This window comes from Schistocerca cancellata, chromosome 3 (assembly GCF_023864275.1).
Source record: "Schistocerca cancellata isolate TAMUIC-IGC-003103 chromosome 3, iqSchCanc2.1, whole genome shotgun sequence".
NCBI classification, from domain to species: Eukaryota; Metazoa; Arthropoda; class Insecta; order Orthoptera; family Acrididae; genus Schistocerca; species Schistocerca cancellata.
The window spans coordinates 390,167,713-390,188,609 of NC_064628.1; the positions used below are offsets into that span (position 1 = coordinate 390,167,713).

The 20,897-nt window shown below is 43.3% G+C and overlaps 1 protein-coding gene across 1 annotated transcript in view; it reads right to left on the reverse strand.

Moving 5' to 3' along the window:
* The window catches only part of LOC126176326 (uncharacterized), an 89,567-nt gene extending 78,770 nt beyond the window's left edge, over window positions 1-10,797 (reverse strand). Inside the window, exons 1-2 of the mRNA XM_049923476.1 lie at window positions 10,759-10,797; window positions 8,042-8,595 (exon numbers count right to left, since the gene is read on the reverse strand). Coding sequence (XP_049779433.1) covers window positions 8,042-8,595; window positions 10,759-10,797 — 593 coding nt within the window. The remainder of the gene's footprint in view (window positions 1-8,041; window positions 8,596-10,758) is intronic.
* Window positions 10,798-20,897: the final 10,100 nt, after the last annotated feature.

The window sequence follows — 20,897 nt, forward strand, 5'->3', positions numbered from 1 at the left end:
TTTTTTTCGTGCATTTTTTATCAGTTACCGTAAAATAGGACGAAATTGAGACATGAAGGATACTTTAAACACTACGGACATACGTATTTTCAGGTATCGCTGGATGTGATTTCACTTGTTTTCCTTGTAGCTCTGTTTTCAAGCCTCAGACAGGAGTCTTCAATTTATTAATCCATTTGCATTTGTTTTGAATGTGCCTTTTTACAGTTTGAAGCTGACTTGCAAAAAAAGTAAGTAAAATAACGTGTTGTGCCGAATCAACTATAATGTGTTTGATTTTTGATGAAAGTGTAGATACAGTATACCTTTCTTGTGAAACTGAATTTCAAAAAAGTTGGATATACAGGGTGTTTCAAAAAGAATGACCTGATTTGAAAACTCCCATATTTATTGATAAAAACGTACTACCAATATGGGATAAATTGCAAAACATAAAATCTTAAGGGTTTTAGCTACACTATTAGAAACGCTCTGTGACCCACCAGCAGCAACATGAACAACATCCAGACGGTAGCTAAATTCGCCATAAACTTTACACAATGTTTCTGCTTTTACAAAAGTTGTGGTAGCTGTTATTTTGTTGTTCGCTTCTTCTGTGTCACCAGGTAAAGGGAGGATGAACACACTTTCCTTTACATATCCCCTCAAGACAAAATGTCATGGGAACCTGTTTGGTGATCCTGTAGCCAAGAATGCAGGGCAGTGTTTTATGGTCTCGTTCACCCTAACTAGTTTTGAGGCAAAGTATCGTTGATAAACTGACGTACTTTGTAAGCCACTGTCGAAATAAAGTCATCGGAGTCCTCCTGAAGTTGTGCAAAAAGCCAGTTCTCCTGTATTTGAAGATACCTCATTCCAGTCGCCATTTTTTCTCAAAAAAGAAGGACCGTACACTTTTTCACGAGAAATGGCACAAAAAAGTTAATTGTAGGTGAGTCTCTTTCATGCTTATTAATATCAGCAGGGGTGTGGAGTCCACATATGTGCGTGTTATATCGACTTACATTGCCGCTAACCTGAAATGTTGCTTCATCACTGAAAATTAACAGTGGTAAAAATGTATCGTCTTCGATGTGCTCTAGAAGAGCACCGCTGAAGTCAATTCGTTTCCTTCCATCACTAAACCGCAGAGCTTGCACTAATTGTAGTGTGTATGGTTTTCAAACCAAACAATGCCTTAACACCCAAGAGACAGTTGTATCACGCGTTACCAGTTCTCTGCTTACGCAGCGAGTAGACTTTCGTGGATTCCGCTGAAACTTTTGCCGAATTCTTTCCACAACATCATGAGAAGTGCGAGGTCGACCTGGACTCTTACCTTCGTACAAGCTTGCTGCCTCTTCAGATTGGCCATACCAACGACGAATGTTTTAGTTGCAGGCGGATCAATGCCAAACGGCGACGAAAAGCACGCTGGACCCAAGTCACAGACTCACTCTTCGCAAACAGCAGAACAAAAAACGCCCTCTGTTGAGCTGACGTCATCTCACTTCTGACTGACTGCAAACTGAAAAGACGCGCTGACTGGCATCTAAAGGCGATTTTCTGAAACTCTTGGCCCCGCTCATTCAAAGAATAAAGATTTTCTTACCGGCACGTCCGATGTTTCGTAATTATCGCAGTCCAAAATCAGGTCATTCTTTTTGAAACATCCTGTACCTGAACCATTCACATGAAAGTACAGTATTCTCTGGTATTTTAGAAATTAACCTATGTCCTACCTAAATGGGAAATTACGTAGTGTGGAAGTAAAGTACTTCACAAACTGTATATTTACTGCAGGCATATTTTGTGTGTTATAGATTAAGTGATGATTCAGAAACATAAGGGCACTAAAAAGTAGGCGATACACATATTATTCCATATTTGATTTAAATGATACCATGAGAAAAATAAAAAAGGAAGGGGGATTAGGATTTAACGTCTCGACGACATCAAGGTCATTAGAGACGGAGGACAAGTTCGGAATGTTTCAGGGATGGGGAAGGAAATCGGCAGCGCCCTTCCAAAGGAGCTATCGCGGCATTTGCCTGGAGCGATTTACGGAAATCACGGAAAACCTCATTCTGGATCACTGGACGTGAGTTTGAACCCCCGCCCTCCAGAATTCCAGTCCAGAGTGCTAACATTAAAACAATACCTTGATAAGAAACGGACTACTCTCATTAAGTAAATTGCAACCACGCATTCAAAGAAATTTTCAGTCTGGTTTTAGGGGAGCTGGCATTTCTTTTGAACCAGAAGAAATTCCGAAACGTCAACCAGGCTCAACAAAGCAAGTAGGCCCAGGAGTGTCTGATTCTTTCGAAAATCATTTCAAAAAAGTGTGCTTTGAGTCTCGAAGCCCAAAGAGAAGCAGAAGGTGGTTCACTGGTGAACCTGGCGAAAGTTTGGGGAAAAATGTTTCCAGACAAGAAGTGTCTCTGATTCAGTGTCAGAACATGCTGTGACTCAAAATTTTGATGCCAGTATAGATATTAATGAGAGTACAGACTACCTGCTAAAAATAGCAGATATTTGGAAGTTGGAGATTTTAGTTTGAGGACAGCAAGTTTTTCAGTTCCTTCAAAGAAAGCGACGAATGAATTTTATATTGGACACAATTTATGAATGGTAATTACATCTGTCAGCTATTGAGAAAAAGTGCCAATTTGAAAGGCCATTTATGATGAATTCAAAAAGAAAAAAACTCCATGGAGGTGTTTTAAGCTCTGTTTCTTGTCAGAGGAAGACGTCAGCTCCATCATATACCACTACGTGTTTTCATTGTAGTACTTTAACCAAATCACGCATCAGTTCTGTAGCTCTTTTTTATTTATTTATGTTTGATATAATTGAAATAAAATTATGCTAACGAAAAAATTTCCTCCAAGATTTGCAAAAATTGAACAAAATGTCATATATACACTGAAGAGCGAAAGAAATGTTCACCTACTTAATATCGTGTAGAGCCCCCGCGAGCACGCAGACGTGTCGCAACACGACTTGGTGTGGACTCGACTAATGTCTGAAGTAGTGCTGGAGGGAACTGACACCATGAAGCCTGCAGGGCTGTCCATAAATCCGTAAGAGTACGAGGGGTGGAGATCTCTTCTGAACAGCACGTTGCAAGGCATCACAGAGATGCTAAATAATGTTCATGTCTGCGGAGTTTGGTGGCCAGTGGAAGTGTTTAAACTCAGAAGAGTGTTCCTGGAGCCACACTGCATCAATTCTGGACGTGTGAGGCGTCTCGTTGCCCCGCTGGAATTGCCCAAGTCCGTCGGAATGCACAATGGGCACGAATGAATGCAGGTGACCAGACAGGATGCTTACGTATGTGTCGCCTGTCAGAGTCGTATCTAGACGTATCAGGGGTTCCATATCACTCCAACTGCACACGCCCCACACGATTACAGAGCCTCCACCAGCTTGAACAGTCCCTTGCTGACATGCAGTGTCCGTGGATTCATGAGGTTGTCTCCATACCCGTACACGTCCATGCGCTCGATATAATTTGAAACGAGACTCGTCCGACCAGACAACATGTTTCCAGTCATCAGCAGTCCATGTCGGTGTTGACGGGCCCAGGCGAGGCGTAAAGCTTTGTGTCGTGGAGTGATCAGGGATACACGAGTGGCCTTCTGCTCCGAAAGCCCGTATCAATGATGTTCCGGTGAACGGTTCGCATACTTACACTTGTTGACGGCCTAGCATTGAAATCTGCAGCAAATCCAAGGAAATGTTGCACTTCTGTCACGTTGAACGACTCTCTTCAGTCGTCGTTGGTCCCGTTCTTTCATGACTTTTTCCGGTCGCAGCGATGTCGGAGATTTTATGTTTACCGCATTCCTCATATTCTCAATACACTCGTGAAATAGTCGTACGGGATAATCCCCACTTCATCGCTACCTCGCAGATGCTGTGTCCCATCACTCGAGCGCCGACTATAACACCACGTTCAAACTCACTTAAATATTGATAACCTGCCATTGTAGCAGGAGTAACCGATGAAAGGTCTTTGTTGGATTCCTTTCATGTTAATTTCTTAAATCTGTTGTCATGTACGGCATAAATTCCTCGTCTAAATTTACTGTGGTGTTTCTATCTGAGAGGAGACTGAACAGTGGAACGTGTTACTTTTACACATAAACAAGAACGATCTGTCACACTATCACACTACTATACTTAAAAACACAGTTTATATGTAATTCATGCCTCACAGTCTCATACGGAACCTACATCTGCTTTCTTTTATACACTGTATATGATAAGATACTGTCATCCCCCTTCCCTTCTGTGTGAAAGGATGAATGAGCAAATGTATTTCTAGTTGCATGCTTGATGGTAGCAGACAAGCCTGTCTGCTAGAGAACAGTAGGACCAATGTCGGAACAGGTAGCTACGCTTTCTAAAAGCAAAGAGGTTTCTATTCTTGGCATGGTCCTGTCCGTCCCTTGTCGTGTTGGTATAAGAAGCTGCCTCTCTGGTCACTTCCGTTTGTATCTGTGAGATACCCTCGGTAGGGGCCCAGGCCAGTCAGTCCGCGGCGAGCATCTGAAGTGGTAAGGTCTCCGGCAAAGTGCGTCTCTACTAAGTCCGTAGGACAATGGATTTCTTAAGTTCAGCCTAACCGAAAATTTAATCACCTTTGTTTCAGGTTTAGATCTAAAATATCTTATGTTATCTTAAATTGCAATGCAGTGTAATTCGAGTGTGAAGTTTAGAATATCTTCCACTAGTTTGCTTTGTCACTACTTTGTGAGCAAAAGGGAACCACATGTTGATGATCCGTAACTCTAAGATCACCAGTCTTAAATGCGAATGCTTGTGAGATTATAACGTCTCGTCTTGACAATATTTTTCAATATAGCAACTTTTCTTTATGTTCAACCCACATGGGGTGTACTTTGTGAAACCAGTACCACATGCTTATACAATTGTTTGACCCATCAGGTTAATAGTAAGACGATAGTAACCAGCTCGAGGTTTTTCTTTTGTAAATTGCGTTTCGATGTAATTTATTTTAATTATCAAAATTATTGTGGAGTTACACTCTCTGTGCAAACCAAGTTGACCACGTGAAGCGTGTGGTGTAATCATCAAAGTAGCCCTCAGCTATTCTTTTCGGGAAGATTTCACAGAGAGTTAGTATGAATTTAGAATACCAGTGTGTGGTAATTTCATGACGGACAGGATTGCGCTATGAACGTAACTTCTTTTGGTGAAAATTGATCGTTTGGTTGTGGTTAATTTCCTCTTGCATATGTTTCAACGTTCTTCGTGTGTTATTTTATGAATGCAGTGTTGTATGCAGTCTCCCAATCTTGGCTCCATATTTGATGTGTTCCGTAAGATTACAAACTCACATTTTCACAATTCTTAATAAGGCACCAGTTTAGTTATGAATCAAGTTTAATATGCTGAAATTTTAGCGGAACAATGGTCAATGTTAAAATAAATCTCTAAATATAAACTGATTTATTTCTTTTTATTTAAATTATATATATATATATATATATATATATATATATATATATATATATATATAGGCCAGTTGTTGTAAGATGACTATTAAAAGATTACAATTAATGTTAGTCTGGTTGGCAATTTGCTAAACTAGACTGGATACTTCGTGAAACAGTTGCTCAGAAATGCAAGGTTAACTTCCACAGATAGCTCACAGCTTTTAACCCGCTTTTATTATCTTGAATATCAGCACCGCTTTCAGAACAACTTTATGCATCAAATTTACACCGATCAAACAACTGCGCCAGACACATGTTGTCTTATATAGGCGTTGCCGACCGCAGAGCCGCATTCTGCCTGTTTGCATGTATCTGTATTTGAATACGCATGCCTATACCAGTTTCTTTGGCGCTTCAGTGTAGAAATGCATGCTTGTATTTTAAAGGAAAATTTATGTATTCAGTGTTTTTATGTCTCTAGTAACTCTATGTAAAGTCTGATTTGAGGCACCGAGCTATTTTAAGTGAATGGCTCAGCTGCATCCATCTCTTGAGTAAACTGAACCAATAAGAAAACAATTAATGAAAATAGCAATAATAAAAGCCCAGTAAAGCTTACAGGTGATTAGCACATAAGAGGACTAATCATATGACATATAAGTAGGTATGTGTCAATGTACAGTTACTCAGTGACAATATTTGAAACTCTTTAAGTAGCTCAAGCAACCGCTATTGTGGTCGGTATCTTCTTCCTACATGGCCATCCGTAGACCTGCATCATTTACCTTGAAATAATGTGAATATTTAGGTTACCCTAAAAGTGCTGTTATATAACACTACGCATCTTGAAACAAAATACACTGCCGACCGCCCTAAATTCAACACCTTGAAGGAAGCATCGAGATCAGGAGAAATTTGCAGCATGCGTTTGCGGCGACGATAGAGGAACGTGATTAGCATCTCAGTGCAAGTGCACATCACGGGCGCCAGTAGTAGACCTGCAAGCGCTACATAAAGTGGGAACTGGCGGCCGTGTGGACGTACTGGAATTGTTTTTATTTCTGTTCTGGCGTCACCACAAGCGCCAGAACGAAGAGGAAGAACGCAAGACCAGAGAAGGCGGTGAGGCGACGTCAGCCAACAGCCCACTGTCAAGAACCGCGCCGTGGCAGGAGCGACCTCTGGAAGAAGTGAATATAAGCGTTGATTTGGGAGAGTGGGCCAATCAGCGAGATTATCGGTCCCATTGGATTAGGGAAGGATGGGGAGACAAGTCGGCCGTGCCCTTCAAGAGAACCATCCCGGAATTTGACTGAAGCGATTTAGAGGAATCACAGAGAACCTAAATCAGGATTGCCGGACGCGGGTTTGAACTGTCGTCCTCACGGATTCGAGTCCAGTGTGCTAACCACTGCGCCACCTTGCTCGGTGTGATGACAGGCATACTGTGTGAATGGCAGTGATGGGTGGCTCTGCCGAATCACGAACAAATTCGGTCTGTTGCGCAACCAGCAGTGTCCGCGCCTACCTTTCAACGTCATTTGCCGTGGAGTGGACTGTCCGCAAGGCGTCCATTGCTGCCTTTACCACTGAGTCAACGCCACAGGTGTTCGCACAGGGAGTGGTGCAGTGAACGACGGACATTGCCAACCGAATGGACCGACATTGCTTTTACCGAAAAACCCTGGCTCCGCTTGCACCACCGCAATTAGAATCTGGAGACACTGTGGTGAGAGACTATTGAACTGTTGTCTTACGGCATCGCCATATTGGTTCTGCTCCCGGTGTTATGGTTTGTGGTAGTTTTGGATTCCGCTCTCTCACCCCCCCCCCCCCCCTGGTATGCATCGCCAGTACACTAGCCAGTCAGCGTTACATCTCTGAAGTGTTGGAGCTTGTTTTTCTCCCGTACCTTCAGAGCTTGCCAATAGCCACATTTCAACAGGATAATTCGCGACCACACGTGGTATGCAATGTTCAAGACTTCTCCATTACACATCGGATTGCACTGCTGCCTTGTCCTCCCTGTTTTGCAGATCTCTGGCCTATCGAAAATATCTGGTCGATGACTGTGGAACGACTGGCCTTCGATCACCACCCGCTGCTACACCAGATCAACTTTGTCAATATGTGGAAGCAGCGTCGACTGCCACATCCAACAACACATCCAGAGCCTCTCTGATTCAACGCTGAGACTTGTAGCAGCGGTTATATCCATAAATGACGGCAAAACTCAATACTGACTTCATCATCTTCCTCACTTTACATGGGGCTGTATTTTCAATCGTGTGATCTTTTTACAAAGCGTCGTCTCCCAAATCAGTTTGTCAGTGGCGCCTGGAGTCATTCCTAGTGTTGCGTTTGGATGGATAGCAGTGTATGTACAGATAAGGAAACAATCATTTCTTTTATTTCTTTTGTAGACCACTGAGGTTAGAAAAACAATGAGGTGAAGCATATTTGATTAAAAACAAAAATAATAATTCCTTTTTGACAGACAAGACGTAGTTATTCTTACCAACACGAAAAACACTATTGAACTGTAAACTGAGAAGTGTTAGCTGCTAGTATTAACTATGTAAAATGTAACTAACCCGCTGTGTTCTGGAAGTTCTGTAGACGTCCTGTCGCCAGATGTAACTGGTGGAGGAACTGCAATTAATCCTTCTTCACTTATTACAGAGGCTGCACCATCCAAGGATCCTCCAGTTCCCTCCTCTCTGCTGCCGTTTAACAAATGGTTTCCCTCATTCGTTATAAGCTCATCTGGGAGGAGTTCGCCTTCGGTATTGTTCTCGCTTCCAGGAGGAATACCTCCTGGAGGGCTGCCATCCACAGAAGATACTGGTACTCCGGTGGCCCAGACATCTGGCGCGCCGAACGCCTGATGGACTCGGCCCTGTTCACTGGCAGCGGGCGCTACGTAGTTCCCGTGTCCTGGTGGAACACCTGGCGTCGTTTGGAACTTCTCGTCATCTGGTGCATTGGACTCTTCCTCCTTCGACGCACGGAAGCCGAATGCGTAAACGTCTTGACCGGCTGGCTGACTGTCTGCCGCCGACAGTGGTTCTGGGCTTCGCCCATCACGAAGAGCTTCTTCAAGGAGCGCAGACAGGGCTGATGACACCAGTGTTGTCAAGACCAGCGCCTGTAACATACAAGAATCACATTACATTCAACAAATTTTGTCTGCTTTAATCACTGGAATACTCAATCCAAGACATAAAAAGGACACACTGCGAGGAAATTATCCGTATTGGACAGAAATCTATAAATGTAATTTACATGTACAGAAAAACGAATTACTACACTTCCAGAAAAATTGGGTGATTTATTTAAGACAAAGAGCTTCACAAATTGAGCAAGTCAATAACGCATTTGTCCACCCTTGGCACTTATGCGAGCAGTTATTCGGTTTGGCATTGATTGACAGAGTTATTGGATGACCTCCTGAAGGATATCATACCAGAGTCTATCCAACTGAGGAGTTATAAAGTCAAAATCTGCTTTTGGGTCTGGAAGGTCAAATTTTGTTATCTTATTGCATGTATTGCATCATATGGATTCATGAGTGTAGTCTTGCCTTGTGTCTTCGTATAATTGGTAACTTTCAAGTAAACCTTACAATTTGTATGGTTACATTATAAAAATAAGACCAACTGTTTTATAGGGCCAATTTTTAATGTCTTTGGTGTTAGTTTTTTCATAAATCCTCGTTGTTAACAGTTCTCTGCGTAGTTCCGTTGTTCAATTAGTTACGAGAATTTTGTTTAAAAAATGCAACTTTCAAATTCAGCAACACATTGTTTACTAAGTAATTGTATAATGAGAGGACGGCTTGGTTTTGGAATGAACACACAGAAAATATTGTGAGGAAGGCGAAACAAAGAACGCGTTTTATTGGCAGAACACATAGAAGATGCAACCAGTCTACTAAAGAGATTGCCTACACTACGCTTGTCCGTATATCTTCTTTTGGAGTACTGCTGCGCAGTGTGTGATCCTTACCAGATAAGACGTCCGCCCCTGGTAGCTGAGTGGTCAGCGCGACGGAATGTCATACCTAACGGCCCGGGTTCGATTCCCGGCTGGGTCGGTGATTTTCTCCGCTCAGGGACTGGGTGTTGTGTTGTCCTTATCATCTTCATTTCATCCCCATCGAAACATAAGTCCCCGAAGGGGCGTCAACTTGAAAGACTTGCTCCAGGCGACGGGTCTACCCGACAGGAGGCCCTAGTCAAACGGCATTTCCATTTTTTCACCAGATAAGATTAATGGAATACATTGAGAAACTCAAAGAAGAGCAGCACATTTTGTATTATCGAGAAAAAGGGGAGAGAGTGTCATATCAGCGGCAGGATACAGGAATTGGGGTGCACATCATTAAAACAAAGGTGTTTTTCGTTGCGGCGGAATCTTCTCATGAAATCTTACCATCTTCCTCCTCCGAACGCGAAAATATTTTGTTGACGTTGACCTATATAGGGAGCAACGACCATAATAAAAAAAAAAAAATAAGGGAAATCGGAGCTTGCACGGAAAGATAAAGGTGTTAGTTTTTTCTGTGCATTGTTCGAGATTATAATAATAGGGAATTATTGTGAAAGTGGTTGATGAACCCTCTGCCAGGCACTTAAATGTGATTTGCAGTTTATCTTTGTAGATATAGACGATACATAGCTGCTCGGCGAGCCCTGCCCATAAAGCTCCAAACGCTCTCGACTGGGGACAGATCCAGACACCTTGCTGGCCAGGGTAGGGCTTGGCAAACACGCAGAGCTATTCGTTGCTTACTAACAACATGAAGACGTCTAACAAAATTGCGTCACGTGGATACCTTCTGTAGAAAATATACATCAAACAGAGGTAATTTCGCAACACCGTAATCACTTATCCGAGAAGTAAATTCATTCAATACTATCATTCAGTGCTGCGCAGTAAGTGCAGTGAGTAGACCTTCGTTTTCGAGAGTCTGGTTCCGAGTCTGTATAATTTTATTTTATTTCCAAATTTTAGACAGCGTAAGATTGTATTTAGTTTCCTATTCGTTGTACAGTAATTACTCTACAAAACACGTGTACTTACATAACAAACGAAAACTAAACTCCGTCCGAATAGGCCATGAAGCTCCAACGGTAACGACCAGCCGCCGTGTCATCCTCAGCCCACAGGCATCACTGGATGCGGATATGGAGGGACACGTGGCCAGCACACCTCTCTCACGGCCGTATATCGGTGTACGAGTCCGGAGCCGCTACTTCTCAAGCAAGTAGCTCCTCAGTTTAGCCTCCCAAGGGCTGAGTACACTTACATGACACTGACACATAAATGAGAGTAGAATCATGGACATACTGCCACTGATAATGGATTTTAATTATTACAACTGGCATTTCTTACTCAACATAGTATGTAAGTTTCATAAATTTTGTAGTTATTTCAGTCGTATGACAAGTAAATTGTTTTTCACTGATTATTAATTACTCTTCGTGAATATTTACGAGGTGCATTCAAGTTCTAAGGCCTCCGTTTTTTTTTTCTCCAGACTCGAAAGAGATAGAACCATGCGCATTGTTTTAAAATGAGGCCGCGTTCATTGTCAATACGTCCCAGAGATGGTAGCACCGTACGGCAGATGGAATTTTACCGCCAGTGGCGAGAATGAGAACTGTTTTAAATACTTAAAATTGCGACGTTTTCTTTACTTGAACAGCGTGCAATCGTTCGTTTTCTGAATTTGCGTGGTGTGAAACCAATTGAAATTTATCGACAGTTGAAGGAGACATGTGGTGATGGAGTTATGGATGTGTCGAAAGTGCGTTCGTGGGTGCGACAGTTTAATGAAGGCAGAACATCCTGTGACAACAAACTGAAACAACCTCGGGCTCGCACTAGCCCGTCTGACGACATGATCGAGAAAGTGGAGAGAATTGTTTTGGGGGATCGCCGAATGACTGTTGAACAGATCGCCTCCAGAGTTGGCATTTCTGTGGGTTCTGTGCACACAATCCTGCATGACGACCTGAAAATGCGAAAAGTGTCATCCAGGTGGGTGCCACGAATGCTGACGGACGACCACACGGCTGCCCGTGTGGCATGTTGCCAAGCAATGTTGATGCACAACGACAGCATGAATGGGACTTTCTTTTCGTCTGTTGTGACAATGGATGAGACGTGGATGCCATTTTTCAATCCAGAAAGAAAGCGCCAGTCAGCTCAATGGAAGCACACAGATTCACCGCCACCAAAAAAATTTCGAGTAACCGCCAGTGCTGAAAAAATTGTGGTGTCCATGTTCTGGGACGGCGAGGGCGTAATCCTTACCCATTGCGTTCCATAGGGCACTACGGTAACAGGTGCATCCTACGGAAATGTTTTGAATTCCTTCCTGCACTGCAACTAAAACGTCCGGGAAGGGCTGCGCGTGTGCTGTTTCACCAAGACAACGCACCCGCACATCGAGCTAACGTTGCGCAACAGTTTCTTCGTGATAACTTTGAAGTGATTCCTCATGCTCCCTACTCACCTGACCTGGCTCCTAGTGCCTTTTGGCTTTTTCCAACAATGAAAGACACTCTCCGTGGCCGCACATTCACCAGCCGTGCTGCTATTGCCTCAGCGATTTTCCAGTGGTCAAAACAGACTCCTAAAGAAGCCTTCGCCGCTGCCATGAAATCATGGCGTCAGCGTTGTGAAAAATGTGTACGTCTGCAGGGCGATTACGTCGAGAAGAAACCCCAGTTCCCTCGATTTCGGGTGAGTAGTTAATTAGAAAAAAATCGGAGGCCTTAGAACTTGAATGCACCTCATAGATACCTCTGACCAATATTTTTTATTTTCGGCGTTAAAATAACAGTTCTTGTAGGACATTTATCGTTTAAGAAACAGTACATGGCTTAGCTTTAGTGGGAAAATCAAAATTAGAATGTAAAAGTTACACCTAGACCTGGAATGGAACTCACGAACGAGAGTATTGTAGCCCAGAACTATACACACTGCTCTAAAATTTTTTTGTTTGTTCTAACCAAAGCCCTGTAATATACACGGCATTAGTTATAACTGTGCAGCACTGATGCATAGTGTTGAATGAAGGTACTTATCCGACACTTGATTACAGTGTAGCCAGATTAGCTCTCTTTGACGTACATTTCCTGTCAAAACTATTCGTATGACGAAATTTTGTTACAGACGTTATTGTATAAGTATTTTTAGTATGCAAGGAATCATGCTGTGGTGCCTGAGTATTATTTACTTTTCCCTCCAGCCAGTACTTTTGCCGCTCCCAAGTTTTAGTTGGTACGACCAGCTGTATAAATCCAAGCATGTTGAAAATTAAGCCTTCTGTAACTGATTCATAATATTATTGCAGGAATGAAGCGACTTTTTATTAAGCCTATTTGCAAATTTATTTGCTAAATGTAGAGGGCGTACAGTTTAACGTGGAATCCAAACCACATCTCGTTCCTGGCTATTCCTCACAACGCTCAGAGGTTAAAATGACGACTGAAAAGACCGCGGTTCGAACGACATTCGATTCCTAGATTTGTCGAGTTCCAGGCACACGCTTTACCGCTAGACCATCACTCTCGCATGCATGTGATTACGCAGAAGAGCCAGAGAAACTGGTACACCTGCCTAATACCGTGTATAACCCCCGAGAGCTCGCAGAAGCGCCGCAACACAACGTGACATGAACTCAACTAACGTCTAAAGTAGTGCTGGAGGGAATTGACACCATGAATCCTACAAGGCTGTCCACAAAACCGTAAGAATACGAGGGGATGGACATCTCTACTGAACAGCACACTGCAACGCATCTCAGATATGCTCAATAATTTTCATGTCTGGGTACTTTGGTGGCCAACAAAAGTGTTTAAACTCAGATGAGTGTTCCTGGAGCCACTCTGTAGCAATTCTGGACGTGTGGGGTGTCGCATTGTCGTGCTGGAATTGCGCAAGTTCGTCGGAATGCACAATGGACACGAATGGATGCAGGTGATCAGACAAGATGCTTACGTACGTATCACCTGTCAGAGTCGTATCTAGACGTGTTAGGGGTCCCATATAACTCCAATTGCATACGCCCCACACCATTACAGAGCCTCCACCAGCTTGAAGAGTCCCCTGCTGACATGCAGGTGCCATGGATTCATGAAGTTGTCGCCATACTCGTACACGTCCGTCCGCTCAATACAATTGGAAACGAGACTCGTCCGACCAGGCAACGTGTTTCCAATTATCAACAGTCCAATGTCGGTGCTGACGGGTCCAGGCGAGGTGTAAAGGTTTGTGACGTGCAGTAATCAATGGTAGCCGAGTGGGCCTTCGGCTCCGAAAGCCAATATCAATGACGTTTTGTTGAATGGTTCGCACGCTGACACTTGTTGATGGCCCTGCAATAAAGTCTGCCGAAATTTGTGAAAGGTTTGCGCTTCTGTGACCCTGAGCGATTCTCTTCAGTCGTCGTTGGTTCCGTTCTTGTAGGATGTTTTTCCGGCCGCAGCGATGTCGGAGATTTGATGTTTTACCGGATTCCTGATATTCACGGTATACTCGTGAAATGGTCGTACGGGAAAACCCCACTTCATCGCTACCATGGAGATTCTGTGTTCCATCGCTCGTGCGCCGACTATAACACCACGTTCAAACTCATTTAAATTTTGGTAACCTGCCATTGTAGCAGCAGTAACCATTCTAAAAACTGAGCCAGACACGTGTTGTACATAGGCCTGTTTACATATACCTGTATTTGAATAGGTATGCCTATATCAGTTCCCTTTGCGCTTCAATGTAATTCATCTATATGTTTCGATATGTGACTCTGCGAGTATCGATGTGTGTGACATGTAGGGTGATTCTTGCTAATGTTTAAACATCCCCGAAGCACTTAGATAATGGTGAGACTGAGGGGTCGAAAATGTCGGGAAATATCCCCGCCGGCCGCGGTGGTCTCGCGGTTCTAGGCGCTCAGTCCGGAACCGCGGGACTGCTACGGTCGCAGGTTCGAATCCTGCCTCGGGCATGGATGTGTGTGATGTCCTTAGGTTAGTTAGGTTTAAGTAGTTCTAAGTTCTAGGGGACTGATTACCACAGATGTTAAGTCCCATAGTGCTCAGAGCCATTTGAACCCGGCGGGGTCAGGGATTTTCACCTGCCTCGAGATGACTGGGTGCTTGTGTTGTCCTCATCATTTCATCATCATCCAGGACAGTGGCGAAATTGGACTGAGCAAAGGTTGGGTCATTGTACGGGCGCTGATAACCACGCAGTTGAGCGCCCCACAAACCAAACATCATCAACATCATCACCATTTGAACCATTTTTTGAAATATCCCCAAGTGGATGACAAGTGTTGAACTTGTGACATCACCAGATGACGTACTTCACAGTAAGTGCAAGAGGCAACACGAGAAAAACAGGCCGTGGCGCGTACGTCACAGCATGTGACTCTGTAGGGCCTACCAGTGCCAGCAGCTGTCTCTGCTGGGGACCCGGTGACTATTGAAGACGAGTTTAATAATTCTTTTGACTGCGTGTTTAAATATATGTAAGCTCGCGATAGCACACGATAAAATTAAGACCTTTAGTGGGTACCTTTTCAATTAAATATTGATTGCCGGTGGATCCTGCACGGAGACGGGCTTTAGCGCAGTGTAGCGGACAGACAACTAGTGTGACGTCACAACTTTTTAACAGGCCCCGTAGATCTCGTTGAGCTCGACCTGCAACCGCAGGAGTTGTCGATCCTACCCTCACCGGCAGGGAGCAGTTTTACGCATTAGTTCGGTAGCGTACTCTGTATTCGTTCTTGAATAATCTGACGTGATACGGTAGCGGTAATCGAATACTTGGATGAATCGGTTTACACTTACCGATACTCAGTAGCCTAGCGGAGTGATATGAGGCACTGCCCCCTACCAGCGAGAGTAGGACGACAAGCCCAGCCACTGCACGTGCGGTGAGGTACGTCAGCTGGTGACATCACATGTTCAACATTTGTCATCCACTTTAGGGTTCATTTTCCCGACATTTGCGATCCCATGTGTCTCACATTAAATTACTTGTCTCAGTGTAATTTAAGTAGCTCCGGGGCCTTAAAACGTTAATAAGAATCAGCCTGAATATGGCAGTATCCACATCTACAGGGTGGTCCATTGATTGTGACCGGGCCAAATATCTCACGAAATAAGCATCAAACGAAAAAACTACAAAGAACGAAACTTGTCTTGCTTGAAGGGGGAAACCAGATGGCGCTATGGTTGGCCCGCTAGATGGCGCTGCCATAGATCAAACGGATATCAACTGCGTTTTTTTAAAATAGGACCCCCATTTTTTATTACATATTCGTGTAGTACGTAAAGAAATATGAATGTTTTAGTTGGACCACTTTTTTCGCTTTATGTTAGATCGCGCTGTAATAGTTACAAATATATGGCTCACAATTTTAGGCGAACAGTTGGTAACAGGTAGGTTTTTTAAATTAAATTACAGAACGTAGGTACTTTTGAACATTTTATTTCGGTTGTTCCAATGTGATACATGTACCTTTCTGAGAACGCATGCTGTTACAGCGTGAATACCTGTAAATACCACATTAATGCAATAAATGCTCAAAATGATGTTCGTCAACCTCAGTATATTTAGCAATACGTGTAACGACATTCCTCTCAACAGCGAGTAGTTCGCATTCCGTAATGTTCGCACATGCACTGACAATGCGCTGACGCATGTTGTCAGGCGTTGTCGGTAGATCACCATAGCAAATATCCTTCAACTTTCCCCACAGAAAGAAATCCGGGGACGTCAGATCCGGTGAACGTGCGGGTCATGGTATGGTGCTTCGACGATCAATCCACCTGTCATGAAATATGCTATTCAATACCGCTTTAACCGCACGCGAGCTATGTGCCGGACAGCCATCATGTTGGAAGTACATCGCCATTCTGTCATGCAGTGAAGAATTTTGTAGTAACATCGGTAGAACATTACGTAGGAAATCAGCTTACATTGCACCATTTAGATTGTCATCGATAAAATGTGGCCAATTATCCTTCCTCCCATAATGACGCACCATACATTAACCCGCCAAGGTCGCTGATGTTCCACTTGTCGCAGCCATAGTTGATTTTCCGTTGCCCAATAGTGCATATTATGCCGGTTTACGTTACCGCTGTTGTTGAATGACGCTTCGTCGCTTAATAGAACGCGTGCAAAAAAATCTGTCATCGTCCCGTAATTTCACTTGTGCCCAGTGGCAGAACTGTACACGACGTTCAAAGTCGTCGCCATGCAATTCCTTGTGCATAGAAATATGGTACGGGAGCAACTGATGTTGATGTAGCATTCTCAACACCGACGTTTTCGAGATTCCCGATCCCCGCGCAATTTGTCTGCTACTGATGTGCGGATTAGCCGCGACAGCAGCTAAAACACCTACTTTGGCATCATCATTTGTTGCAGGTCGTGGTGGACGTTTCACATGTGGCTGAACATTCCCTGTTTCCTTAAATAACGTGACTATCCGGCGGACGGTCCGGACACTTGGACGATGTCGTCCAGGATACCGAGCAGCATACATAGTACACGCCCGTTGGGCATTTTGATCACAATAGCCATACATCAACACGATATCGAGTATTTCCGCAATTGGTAAACGGTCCATTTTCACACGGGTAATGTATCACGAAGCAAATACCGTCCGCACTGCCGGAATGTTATGTGATACCACGTACTTATACGTTTGTGACTATTACAGCGCCATCTATCACAAAGCGAAAAAAGTTGTCCAACTAAAACATTCATATTTCTTTATGTACTACACGAATATGTAATAAAAATGGGGGTTCATATTTAAAAAAAAAACGCAGTTGATATCCGTTTGACCTATGGCAGCGCCATCTAGCGGACCAACCATAGCGGCATCTGGTTTCCCCCTTCAAGCTAGACGAGTTTCGTTCTTCGTAGTTTTTTCGTTTGATGCTTATTTCGTGAGATATTTGGCCCGATCACTAACAATGGACTACCCTGTATTTGTACGTGCATACACTGCGAATGACAATTAAGTGTCTGGCAGAGGGTTCAATGAACCACCTCCACAACAATTCTCTATTATTCCACTCTAGAACAGCACTAAGAAAAAACCGAACATCTATATCCTTCCGTGGGAGCTGCGATTTCCCTTATTTCCTTTATGATCGTTTCTCACTATGTAGGTTGGAGTCAACAAAGGACAGGATGTATGAGAAAGAATCATCCGATTTGGCACGCCTATGTTTCCGAAACTAATATACATATGCAATGAATTTTGTTCTTTGATGAACGGGAAACTCAAAAAGTTTTTTCACACTTTTTAATAAGTGTTCAGTATACCCCCCCTTGAGATGCACGTGATAAGTCAACGAGGTATTCAAATTTTTCGCACACAGCAGCGAGCGTGTCTTCAGTTACAGCTTCCATAGCTGCTGTTTTGCTACGTCTTCATTCATTCACTGTTGTCGGTAATGGAGGCACATGAACAGGGTCTTTTATAAACCTCCACAAGAAATAATCACATACACGCAGGTCTGGTGACCTTGGAGGCCGGTAATGTAAGGCTGAATCATTTGGTCCAGTGCGGCCGATCCATCGTTCAGTTATCCTTTGATTTAAAAATTCCCGCGCTTCCAGATCCCAGTGTGGCGGCGCCCCATCCTGTTGCTAAATGAAGTCATTCGAATCGCTCATCAGCTGTGGGAAAAGAAAGTTCTCAAGCATGTCGAGATATTTGCGTCCTGGAACAGTGTTCTCGGCAAACAGTAGCTTTTCCCGTCAAACTGCACAAAGCACATTTAATTTGAGAGAGTCCCTCTCATTTTGTACAACTTCATGTGGTTGTTAGGTACCCCATATTCTCACATTATAGCGGTTCACCTTTCCGTTTAAATGGAATGTTGCCTCGTCACTAAACACTAAGCTTGGAAGAAAACTGTTCTCGCCAAGAACGAAATTACATTGTTGTGTGTCATCTTCATAAAGAGCTTGCAGTAGCTGAATTTTGTATGGTTTTATGTGTAAACGTTGACGTAACACATACCAGACGGACATCGGGGGCATGCTGAGCTGTCGAGCTGCACGGCGAACGGATTTCTGCCAACTCCTTGTGAAACTATGGCGGATGCGTTCGACGTCTGTTTCAGACACTCGCGAACGGCCCGGCGATTTGCCTTTACACAAACAACCTGTTTCTCGGAATTGCTCACGCCATCGTCTAATGCTTTGTGCTGTATGTGGATCCACACCATACCTAGTACGAAAGTCACGCTGAGCAGTTATTTACTGACCCGCACCGCGAAAAACGTAGAACACAAAATGCTCTCTGTTGCCGTGATCCATTCTTACTAGAACTGAAGTGGGCGCACACTGCGGCAATCATGTAAACCTGGAGTGTTTGCTGTTTCCAACGTATTGTTCACGCACGTATCTCAAATAACATAGTTATATTTTTTTTGTTTACAATCGGATGATTCTTTTTTATACATGCTGTATTTTCGCATTCGGGGAGGAAAGTTAATGATTGAAATTTCGTGACAAGATCCCGCCGTAACGAGAAACGCCTTTGTTTCAATGACGCACACCTATAATCCTGTATCATGTCCGCGATACTTTCTCCATTATTTCTTGATAATATAAAACGTGCTACCCTCCTTTGAACTTCGTCGACGTAATCCTGTCTGATAAGGATCTCACACCGCGCAGGAGTGCTCCAAAAGAGGACGGACATGCGTAGTGTAGGCAGTCTCTTTTAGTAGATCCGTTTCATCTTCTAGGTGTTCTGCTAATAAATCACAGTCTTTGGTTCGGCTTCCCTTCACCACAGCATTTTCTGTGTGTTGTTTCTAATTTCAGTTGGCTAAGAAGCTTAAATCATTCACGTCGCCAAGGGACTGTAGACTCTGGTATTTGAAACAAATTTCAGCTTGGTACCTTCACCTGTTCCTGAGAAAAAGATGTGTTGATAGATGGTCTTTCTTTATTCGTGTCAGAGGTACACTAAAATGAACACATATACAATATATCCAAAGAAAACTATTCAGTATTCACCCAGAATTGGCCAACTTTGATAGCACTGGGTGCTGCAGACGTTAAGTCCTTCATGCTACAGCTGGTTGGGCATGAGTTACATTTGAAGAGATGCCGGGTTGTCTGCAATTCACCGCATTCGCATAGTGTTGTCTCGTCATTTGGCAGTTGGAAGTCCCATTTAAGGAGATTGCCCTTCGATCTTGCGACTTCGGTCTGTAGTCTGTACAGGGACTTCCAGATGACCCACTTCTCCATGTGTCAGGCGGCAGGGATTCTTGAGGTGTCATCCAGATGACAGATGGTGAGACAGACTCAAATAAAGTGTGTAAGTAGCCTGTTTGTATGTTGGCAGCACTTAATATCATTTACAGCGTTCTGCGCCCTCGGCAAGAGATTCTGTGGTTGGACGGACTAGAAGTTAGTAGCAAGTGGATAGAGAGGTGTATGGACATGAATTTTCTTAGTGGAAACTCTTTGTCGGTAGGTCATGCATTGCAAAGTGAGATGCAAGAAAATGAGGATGTATATTGTTGGTAATGTTTGGATTGTGGAGTTACTGACAACTATATAATTTTTGCAACTGGTTGTCACATGAATAAAGTAAAATTTTCTAAATACATTGTTTGCTCTTCAACAAAATCTTTCTTTTCTAACCATATGCCTCCTAGTAGTTAGAATCTATAGTAGTTAGAATCTTTTTATTTAGTTGGTCGTAGTTGCTGCTTGCTGTAATTCGTGTTACGAACATTTTCTGAGGTAAGTGAGTTATAAAAAAAGGGGAGGTTCTTGACTGAAATGAGTTTAAGCAATTAACAGAGTTGGAGGTAGTTTCATATTTCATTAATTTCATATTTTTTGGACTTTTAGTGTTGTTAGGTTTTATTGCAATTCAGGGCCATTCTTTTGTATTAGTTATTGGAAGTCGTGTTGTCACTGTACAAGTATAGCAGTCAGATTGCGTTGAGCTTGTATATTGTGGGTAATAAATGAATAGGTTAAGCTTGAGTTGTCTTTGTCAAGGAAAGTTCTGTAGGTCAGTGTTTAAATGATAAAAATAATTAAAGATATCAATTTCAAGCGCTCCTTAAAAAAGCGTTCGGCTTTTGCGGCTGATGTACAGAACCATAAAAATTACACAAACGTACTTTTATAGCGTTTGGTTTTTGGTGGAAGTAAGTGTAGGAGATCAGCAGTGGACATTGTTCCGTAGCAGATCACTCACTTGAGGATCCTTTGTCCCAGGCGACGGACTTCGGCTCTTCTAGAGGTGTTTCGTAGCCTAGTACGAGATTGGTTTACAAAAGGGACAACAGGCGCGCCACAGACAATGAAAGTCTTAGTGATGATCGGAAATGAACACATAAATTCTGAGGTAGGCCTGTCACAAGTAGA